At 62.4% G+C, this 10217-nt stretch overlaps 1 protein-coding gene across 1 annotated transcript; it reads left to right on the top strand.

Annotated features, from left to right (window-relative positions):
- The first annotated feature begins 372 nt into the window (after positions 1 to 372).
- Positions 373 to 4862, top strand: TSPAN1 (tetraspanin 1). Its single transcript, XM_068406971.1, has 7 exons — positions 373 to 429; positions 1786 to 1992; positions 2405 to 2479; positions 3221 to 3319; positions 3692 to 3829; positions 4326 to 4409; positions 4687 to 4862. The coding sequence occupies exons 1-7, from the start codon at positions 373 to 375 to the stop codon at positions 4738 to 4740; spliced, it is 714 nt and encodes a 237-aa protein (XP_068263072.1). The 3' UTR covers positions 4741 to 4862.
- Positions 4863 to 10217: the final 5355 nt, after the last annotated feature.

A 10217-nucleotide genomic window follows, 5' to 3' on the forward strand; every position in this document is an offset into this window, starting at 1 on the left:
CTCCGGCGGCAGAGGGCAGCAGGCCACCAGGCACCCGGGGACACGCGTGGCTTCTCCACCCCCCCGGGGGTGGCCGCGGCGGGGGCCGGGCCGGGCCGGACGGGGCGGGGGGGTCCGGGGGCGGCCCCGGGGCCGAGCCCGCTTAAAGGGCGGCGGCGGCGGCAGGGCGGGGGCGGCAGCGGCCGGGGCGGGCTGGGACGGGGCTTTGGGACCTACTCTCCGCTCAGGTAGGCTGGGCTCGGTGGGTTCCCCCCCCACAGCCCGTGGGGAGCCCCCAGACCCCCCCGGAGGGGGGCTGAGCCCCGCAGGGCAGCGGCTGTGCCAGGGTGGGGGCTCCCCTGTAACCCGTCTCTGCTCTCCCCAGGTGCAAAGATGGGGTGCTTCACCTTTATCAAGGTCATGATGATCCTCTTCAACCTGGCCATATTTGTAAGTGCTCCCCAGCTGCTGTGACTGCCCGGGGAGGGGGGTTCGAGCCTGGCAGCCCCCTTGTCTGCCCCGGGGAGCTGGGGTGAGGGGCTGGGGTCTGCGAGAGCAGCTCCTGGGGAGCACTCTGAGCCGGGCGGGGGGTGGGTGAAACTGGCCCGTGTGGGCTCTCCTGCCCCTCCGTGTCCCCTTCTGTGGGGGACAGAGCGGGCGATGTGGGCAGGTGGGTGTAGGTGGGACTTGTGCTCCTGGGACCCCCGTGGGGTGTGAGATCTGCTTTCTGGCCCCAAGCTGAGGACTGAAGCCCTGGGCTTGGGGGGGGTCTCTCGCTCCAGTGGCGTGCCCAGCTCTGGCCAAAGCCTGGGGGACCGTGATGGGCTCTGGGGACAGTGACTGTTGCATCAGCCACCTGTGTCCCTCCCTGTGCTGAAGCTGTGGTGAGGAGTGCTGTGTGCCCCAGAGCAGGGGGGTTTGCTGGGTCTCTGTTTGTGTAGGGGAGCAGCCAATGTGTGTGACAGCAGCCTGTGGTGTTGGGGGTCTTGGATGTTGGGGGTCTCCAGAGCACATGCAGCCTCTGCTCCCACCCCGAGCAGAGGGTAGTGGAGCTCCTGAAGGCTACACTGGCTCTGCAGGAGCACTGGAGGCACCTGGAAGGGGGTGCGGAGGGATATAGAATCATAGAATGGTTTGGGTTGGAGGGGATCTTAAAGATCATCTAGTTCCACTGGCCCTGCCATGGGCAGGGACACCATATAGCCTTGAGAAGGGGGGTGCAGAGCCTCCAGGTTTGCCCTGGTGAAACACTCCCTCAAAGCTCCTGCCAGGAGCTGGGGCTGGTGGGGAAGGTGGAGCGAGTGGAGGGCAGGGCTGGGGCAGGCTCGAGGCAGCCCTGAGCTGACCTTGCTGGGACCATGTGAGTGTCCATCTGGGGGCTGCCCAGCCGTTCCCCTGGGTGAGTGGGCAGCTTTCCCAGATGGAGAAACTTGTGGCAGTGTGATGGTGGCCAGTGTCTGAGCTGGCCATGTGGGCGTCAGGGGGTGGCTGGTGGTACTGCTGGCTTGGCTGCCCTGCGTGGGGGCTTCTGCCTTGCTGCTGGCACCAAAACCCCTTGGGCTGGGGAAGGAGGCAGCTGCGACACTGCAGCCAGGGATGTGCTGGTGGTGGGCTGTGTTTCGGGGTAGTGACCCATCCAGCCACCCCAAGCGTGCAGTGGCAACGCCCTGAGCTGCCCTCAGTGGCCACAAAGTCTTGCTTTGGTACAGCCAAAACTTGCAGAGGGGAGAAATACCTGTGCCAGAACCTTCCCCAAATCCCAGATCTCCGACTGCCTGGGAGCTGACGTTGTCTTTCTCCTCCCAGCTCGGTGGCGGGACCCTCCTGGGAGTTGGCATATGGGTCTCAGTGGATGGACAATCATTCCTGGATATATTTGGGGCGGTCTCATCTAGCGTCCTGCAGGTTGTGAATGTGAGCTACTTCCTCATCGTCATTGGTGCCATCCTGCTGGTGATCGGCTTCCTCGGGTGCTGCGGTGCCCAGAAGGAGAGCAAGTGTCTCCTGATGATGGTATGGACCTGACTTATCTCCTTATCAAGTCTCTTTTGAGCTGGGTCTCTGGTGGGGGAGACCTGAGAGACAGACTTCTGTGGAGATGTGCTCCTTGGATGTTCCCATGGGTGGACCTTGGAAAGGCAGTGCTGGACCCAAAGCCTGCCCTGGGCAAGGGTGAAAGGAAGCATAAGCTGGTGCTGAGCAGTGATCTCTCTTGGATCATGTCCAGAGAGGTCAGCCCCACGCAGATGGAGGGTTGGAGGACCCCATGGTTGTGCTGCTTCTGCCTTGGAGCAGAGCTGAAGGCAATGAGACAGGGCTTGAGCCCTGAGTAGGGTCCTGTGGCCCTTGGGAAGCAGATGGGTTCCTGGGAGCCCTGTGGACTCTGACTGTTGCTCTGACCTCCCCTCCCCTTGCTGTATCCTAGTTCTTCTCAGTGGTACTGATCATCTTCATTGCCGAAATTGCTGCTGCTGTGGTGGCTCTGGTCTACACAGGTCTTGTGAGTGGCATATCTGAGTCTTGGGTTGGGCTAATCTGGGACCTGTCCTACCCCTTGGGAAAACAGGAGACTTTGGGGTGCTGGCAGTGCTGCGCATGGATGGGGGAGCTGAGAGGTTGGCACTGCTGCAGGAGGAAGGGATGTGGGTCCCTGCTGGCACCAGCTACGTGGGCAGGCTGGGGCGGCCTGTTTGGGGTGAGGGTGGAGGGAGCAGAAATCCCCATGGCCCTAAATAAATGAGGGTTTGGTACAAGTTTTACCCACTTCTTTCTTTCAAACCCCTTAGTCCAGTACCAGCTGAAGCTTGACACTGCTCCACCTCTGATGGTAGGAGCCATATGCGAGAGGAAGTCCCTTAATGCTTCATGCTGAGCAAACTCACCCCCTTATTAGGCACCTGAGAAACCACCTGGGAAGAAAAGTGACTGCTCCCACCCTTGTGGACTTTGCCTCATTAGGCACAGGAGGTCAGCTGCAGGGCAAGCGTCATTCCTGGCTCCCTTGGTGATGCTGCTTGTCAGATGACTCACTGGTCATAAGCGGCCTCTGTGCCACACAGCATTGGTCAGTGGGGAAGGGGCCAAGCTGTCCTCAGGCCAAAGGGATGTGGTGTGATGTGCTCCTGGCCATGCTGGATCTGGTTGGCCTCCTTCCCATGGGCTGAGACCAGTATGGGGGCTCTTGGCTGTGTGGTGCTCCCCAGGACCTTCTCTGATGGTATTTCTCTGCCGCTTCTTTCAGGCAGAGATGCTGCTGACGGCTGTGGTGACCCCTCTCCTGAAGGAGAAGTACGGGGAGGATATGAGTCTCACGCACATCTGGAACGTCACCATGAGGGAGGTATGCTGAGCCCTGGGGCCCCCATCTGTGGGTCAGGATGCTCCCAATACAGGCCTGGTGGTGCACACCTGGGTGGGCCAGCAGGATGGGGACAGGGACATCATCGCAGCCCTGGATGTGCAGAGCAATCACCACCCCAGCAGCTTCCCAGGTGCCTGGGACCTACCTGCTTGAGATCTAGTGGTCCTGTTGCTGGGGTGAGAGCTGTTCATGCTGGGACAAAATTCTGGTCCCAAGAAGGCCCTTGAGCACTGCCCCAGAGCTGGGTTGAGCTGGGTGACCCCCTCCATGGGGCAGTGGGGTCCAGACCATGTCTGACACAGGAGGGAGACCTGCAGGATGCTCCCCCCATCCTTCCTCTCTTCCCCTTAGGTCCATTGCTGTGGCCTGAATAACTACACAGACTTCACCGACTCCCCCTGGTATAAGGAGCAGAAAACCTACCCGGAGCCCTGCTGTAAGGACCTGCAGCCCTGCAACATCACGCTCGCCGCACAAAGCGATGTCCCGGTACGGATGCACCAGTGGCTCTCGCCTTCTGGCAGAGCCTGCTTTGGGGTGTGCCCTGGCATGGGGAGGGAGACCTGTCCTTTAAGTCCAGCCCCAGCTCTGGACATGGTGGTCGCATGGGCTGTAAGTGCTGGGGGATGCTGTGGTGGCCTTGGCTTCTCCCTGGTGGAGACGAGCAAAGCTGTGACCATTGCTCTGGTCCTATGGGAGCTCTGCAGCACGGTGGCATGCCTGGAGCTGAGCATGAACCCAGGCACCACTCTGCCCTTTTGGGTGATTTCCTTGCCTGTTCCTCTCCTCCCTCCTGCCCCCCATACTGTGCTTTGGCCTGACAAGTGGCTGACAAGAGTTGCCCCCCTGAAGCCCCCAGACCTTCTCCATGGCTGTGCAGCTCTGGGCTGGAGAACCGTACCTCCCTTTCTGGGGATGCTGTTCCCCAGTGGTTAGGGCGTTGCTGCCCCTCACTACCCCTCACCCGTGTGGTTGCCTCCTGCAGGGTTGTTTCGATCAGATCCTGGAAGAAATCAAGACTAACTCAGGTGTGGTGGGTGGTGTGGCAGCCGGCATCGCTGCCTTGGAGGTGAGTGCCTGAGCATCACTGTGCTGCTGCTGCCTCCTCCTTGTACCTGGAGGTGAGCGCTGGGGCTGGGACCAGCCTTGGTGGCCGAGGGGCTGCAGGGGACTGTCACAGCCCCCATGGACCACCATCTGCCCCAGGGTGGCTACTGAGCCTTCCTCCCTGACCACACCCAGCTCTTCTTCCTCGTGTGTGCTGGGGATGGGTGCTGTGGGCTGTGACCCAAACCCGTGCTGGGGGGGGACCCTCAGGGAGCTGACTTGCCTCTTGCCGCCCCCAGATCGCAGCCATGGTGGTTTCCATGTACCTGTACTGCCAGCTGGACCAGAAATGACCCCACGAGGCAGGAGGATGACCTGATCCCCCACCATGCCGGGGTGCGCCTGTGGCGTGCTGTGCTTTTGGGGGACACCCCATCACTCCCTGGGCCTGATGCTGTCCTGTACACTGTGATTTGTAGCTGAGTTCTGACCTACTGAGCTGGGATCTGTAGAGTTTATGTGTATATTTTTGTACTGATATGGCACACTGAGTCTGTACATAGAGATTTGGGGGGAGGGTGAAGGAGGGGGGTGAAGCTGCTCAGTCTGTGTGGGAGATGAAGCAGCACAGGGGCTGATCGGGGCTGCTGATCCGGCAGCACCACTGCGATGTCTTGATCAAACCCTTGCAGGCATGTACTGTACCCTTCCCACGCTGTCCCCAGGGTGTCCCTAGGTGGGGGCTGGTCTATACCCCCCTGCATTGCCCCACTGAACTGGGGCTAGTGCCCAGCCAAGGTGTTGTAGGTGGGAACTACACCCTCGAAGGGCGATGTATCTACCCCTACACCCATTTTCTGCCAGCCCTGACCCTGTTACCAGAAGCACTGGCTGGTCTCTGCCCTGGTATGAAGCACAGTCCTGTCGGTCCCTGGCCCTGGGGTGGCCCTGTACCCCTTGTCATTTCATGGCCGAGCCCCTCTCCATGCTGTAAAGAAAAATGAATAAATTTTTCATCTTGGATACGAACTGTTGTCTGGAGTTGATCTCAGCGCTGCCCTCAATAAACAGCCTCTGGGGGGGGGGGGTGCAGTGGGGTCGGGGGGCTTCCTTGCCTTCCCCATGAGCTCCATGCAGGCAGCACAGCCCTGCCTGCACCCTGCCTGCCCTCCCTCTGCTCTCACCTGCACCAGTGCTTGCAAACAAGCAGCCCCGTGTTTGCACAACAGCCGGGGAGCGGCAAGGGCCACCACAACCTTGTGAACCTGCCCTGCCCTCCGTGCTCAGCTGCGAAGGCAGGGCTGGCTCTGAGGGGGTTGTACTGGTGTCCCCATCAGTGCTGGGGACCTCAAATGGGGGGGCAAGGGGCTCCTGCCAGTCCTATCTCCGAGCAGCTGGGAGGGTTTCCAGCCTTCGCTCCCTCCCCGGCTTCAGTGCCAGCCACTTTTCCCACCTTGAGCATCCACTCGCTGTGCCTCAGTTTCCCCATTTCAAAAGCGAGGCAGAAGTGGGTGGTTTGGGGGCGGGGGGTTGTCAAGGGCTGCTTCACCCCATTTTGACATGAGGCTCCCTACCTCCCCAGCTGTGGGGTGGTGGTGGTGGTGAAGGACGGGGCGATTAGAAGCGGGGCAGAAGGCCAGTGTGCAAACAGCCTCCCTGTGTGTCACCTTGCTCCATGCCCGCCGTGGCACCCCCTTATCAGCTCCTGCACTGGGTACAGGGCTGCGCCAGGGCACCACCATGGCCCTGCAGGGTCCGGCATCTCCCTGGTGCCACCCAGCACCCAGCACGCTGGCAGGGGCAGCCGGGTGGCAACGGGACGGGTGTGGGGACCCGCTCCCCACCCCGGGTGACTCAGCCCTGGGGACATGGGTTCTAGCTGTGCCCTATGGCAAGGTGTGGGGGGAAGCTGCCAGAAAATGGTCTCCTCTTCCTCCTCCTTGCTGGACAGGTGAAGGTCTCAGTTCCACCACGAACTGGTGACCTCATCACTGACGTCAGGGCTTTTGTTCTGCTTTTCCCTCTCGGAGCACACGGGAGCCGCCTGGACACCGGCACTGCCCAAAGCCCTTCCCGGAGGTGTTGTCGTGCCCAGGAGCCACGCCAGTGCCTAGTGGCACCGAGCCGGGCACCACTGGGCACCCCCTCTGCCCCCTCTTTTTGGGGCTGCCTTGCGAAGCCGTCTCCTTTTGCCCTCATCCCCGCGGGGTGGAGCAGGGTCGGTGGCCGTTCCCAGCCGGAGGCTCCCGGCTTCGCACCTCTTCCCTGCCGCACGGTTTCCCCGGGACAGGGCAGGCAGTTTCGGTGGCGTTGAGTTTTGGCAACAACCCTGCAACCACCCGCTTGGTTCCTGCCCTCCACCTGCCTGGGAAACTCGAAGGACCAGTTTCTCCTCCCGGATACGATTCCTCCCCATCGCCCTTCCCGGCTCTGATCCCCCAGCAGCCCAAGGGCAGCAGCGGGGGTTAAGCCAGGCTGGGGCAGCCCCCCTGGTGCTCCTGCCCTCCACTTCCGCCTGCCCAGGCACCGCCAGAGCTTCTGGGCTCCCGGAGGAGACCCCACCCCAGCTGGGCCCCATCAGCCCCCAGACGCACCCCAACCCACCGTGCCATCCCCACCAACCCGCGTGGGTGCCACCAGGCATCTCTGCACCTTGTAACCCTTAGGCTTGCCCGACTCCCCCAGCCTGGCAGCACCCCAGCGCGAGGCCAAAAAGTCCCAGGGGGCACGTGGTAGGAAACAGAAACTTCCTTATTGCCCCCGGGAAGGCGTCCTTGGGCTTGAGGTGCCCAAGCAGCTGACGGGGAGGGTGTGTCGGGGTTCCTCTTTCCCACCCATGACACAGGGTGGGGGCGAGCGGGAGGGTAAAGTCTCCCTGGCAGCACCCTGCTGCCTGCCCGAGCCTGGGTCTCTGCTGCCTCCAGCCACGCACCCTTTGGTTCTCCTGGCCATGGGCTGTGCCACCCACCGCGGGCAATGAGCCCTGTGTGGGTGCCCACCAGCCTGCATCAGCGTGAGCAGAAGCCCTCAGGGATGGGCAGAGCTGGTGGGAGCGAAGGGCAGGGCGGCTGGGCTCCGGGCAGCCTTTGCTTTTCTCCTGGGTTGGGTTTGTCCCTCTCCTGGCTGGGGAGGTGATGAGGATGGCAAAGGGAGAGACCCCGGCCGTGCGGGGTGAACGCTGGGCAGCAGAGCTGGGGTCACCCTCAGGGCCAGGCTCAGCAAACGGGCAGTGTTTAGTCTCTGTGCTCCGGGGTTTGCTCTGTACAGGGAAACAGGGGTGCACGCAGCCCCCCACCCGCCTGGAGCCCCCGGGAGCAGTGTGGCCTCATCTCTGCTGCGGCCCCCCAAGCCCTGATGTGATGGGGACCGGGACGGTGTCACTGTATTTCCCCCTCCTGCAGCAGCCTCGGACTTTCTCCCTGTGTGAAACAGCCGCTTTCGGAGCCCACGCGGGGAATTTCCCCCTGCCCGGGGAGCGGGATGGCTCAGGGCTGAGCTGCTCCCTCGGAGGCAATAAGGAAGGGGCTGGTGCGTGGGCTGGAGGCTGGGCTGGCTGCGGTGGATCCGGCCCCCGGCAGCCTCCTGCCGCGGGGTGTGTTTGGCAACCCCGTGGGCACAGGGTGGGGAAAAGGCGGGGCTGGAGCCCCCGGCCATGTGGGGAAGGCAGATACCTGAAGAGCTGCCTCTCACCCCCGACAGCCCCATGGGGTGCAGGCTCACGTGTTGCCCCACCACGACGTGTGCACGGGCCGAAGAACCAGGAGGTTCGCAGGGCACGTTCACCACCAGCATCACCTGCCCCGGGGCACAACGGGTAAAACCCTGTGTGGCAGCAGGGTGTGCGCTGGCAGGGAGCGGGCAGCGCTCAGAGCTTCAGGGACAGAGCTGCCCCTGCCCTCCTGGGCATTAGCCTTGGTGGGGATGGGGTCATCATGAGCACGAGGAGGAATTGCAGCTCTTTGGGTGTGTGCTGGAAAAGGGAGTGGAAAGGGGAGCAAAAGCAAACTCATCTGGCATCAGCTGCCCAAGGAGTGCCCACTGCAGGGGGTTCCCCCCGCCCGCAGTGACAGCCTGGCCAGGATGTTCCCAGACCGAGGAGGAGGAGAGGACGTCCACAAAGGGCACAGGCTGGCGCAGGGGAAGAAGTGAGGCAAAACACCCTTTCCCCGGCACAGCCTTCCTCCCTGGCTCCCCTTCTCCTCCTCTTCCTCCCTGCCCCAGAGATAAATCATCCTGTGCGCCCACGCAGCCCCAGGGTGTTTTCTGGGCAGCTCCGCACCCCGGTTGTTTGTTGGGCTATCAGAGGAGGTGATGGAAGGGCCATTCAAAAGGCAGCAGGCAGGAGTTGGCACGTTAATCATTAACGCTGCGCCAGGCAGGACACGGCGTAATAACCATCACGGCAGCAATCCTGGGTATCCAGTTGAAGATTAATTTGCCACCAGGCTTGGTTAGTCTGGGCAGAGGAGAGGGCAGCCCCACGCCTCCCCACAGCAGGGGATGGGAACAGGGATGGGCTGGGCGCAGGGGAAGGACCCCCCGCAGCCAGGACCACAGGGACAAGCCAAGCAGAGCCCTTTCCTGGGAGTGGTTGGGGCACCTTGGCTTGCAGGGCTCTTTGTAAAGCAGAAGGTGCTGAAAATTGGGGATCAGCTCCCTGAGCTGGGTCACAGGTGGCTCAGGCACAGCGTCACCACCTCCCTCCCACGCCGAGATGGGGACAGGGCCAGCGTGCCCCAGGCGCTGGCATCCCTCCCGCGCTGAGATCCCTCCATCTGAGAGGACCTTGTCTGTTACCCCGGAGGACACCAGCTGGAGGGTGCTCCCCCCAGTCTGTGGGGTGCAGAGGGACCTATGTGCCACAGGAAGGGTCAGCCACATCCCAGCCCGTCGTCGGAGCACAGGGACTCCCCACTCCCCCGGCACAGAGATCCCTGCCATACAAGCATAACGCATAAAAATAACCACCACATGAAATGATGCAAAATGCCCTCCCCCCCACGCTGCGGAAAGGTCAAGTTTCATGCCAAGGGTATTTTGCTTTTGTTTAATTATCAGCCAGCTCGTGGGACACGGAGCAGCCAGGACAGGTTCTCCTTTGTACGGCCGCACAAAGCCAGGGAGGTCGGGCTGCGGGGGGGCTGTGTGGGGCCGGGTGAGACCTGGGAACACACAGCTTGGGCAGCACACGCTGAAGCTGGTGCCACACGGGGCCGAGCCATGGCAGCTGGTGGGTCGGGCTTCCCACGGAGGGCAGGTGATGGGCCACTTGCCCAGCCGGCTCCTGGACACCCAGGGATGCTCCAACACCTCTGGGCTGAGCCAGGAGGTGAGCGGGAAGGGGAGCGATCCGGCTGCCCTAACAAGCTCCCTGGGACTGAGCTCCTTCAGGTAATGAGCCTCCACATCACCATCACGCAGGGACAAGGAGCCAAAGCCCTACAGCAGCCGGGCACAGGCACTCCCCTTTGAGGGCGTTAACCTGCTTTCAGCATCACCCCTCTGTTTGGGGGGGGAATGCCCCCTTAAAAGCAGCAGTTTGCAAACACCAGCTCCTTGAGGCAGGCAAGATGTGGTGGGTCTCAAAGGTGAGCCCACATCAGCCTGCAGGGCTCTGCCCATGGGCATCAGTCCCAGCGGCTGGATACTCCCCTGGCCCTCGGCGCCCTGTCAGGGGCTCGGTGCCGCGGGGTCTGGCCTTGGTGGGAGGTGGATGTGGACAGGGAGGCTGCCAGGAGGTGAGAGCCTGCTCCAGCGCCGCCAAGCAAAGCCCCAGGGATGTGGAGCTGGGGGAAAAGCCTCTGGCACTGGGGCGTCCCCCCGAAAGCTG

Source organism: Nyctibius grandis, chromosome 8 (genome assembly GCF_013368605.1).
Source record: "Nyctibius grandis isolate bNycGra1 chromosome 8, bNycGra1.pri, whole genome shotgun sequence".
In the NCBI taxonomy this organism is placed as follows: domain Eukaryota; kingdom Metazoa; phylum Chordata; class Aves; order Nyctibiiformes; family Nyctibiidae; genus Nyctibius; species Nyctibius grandis.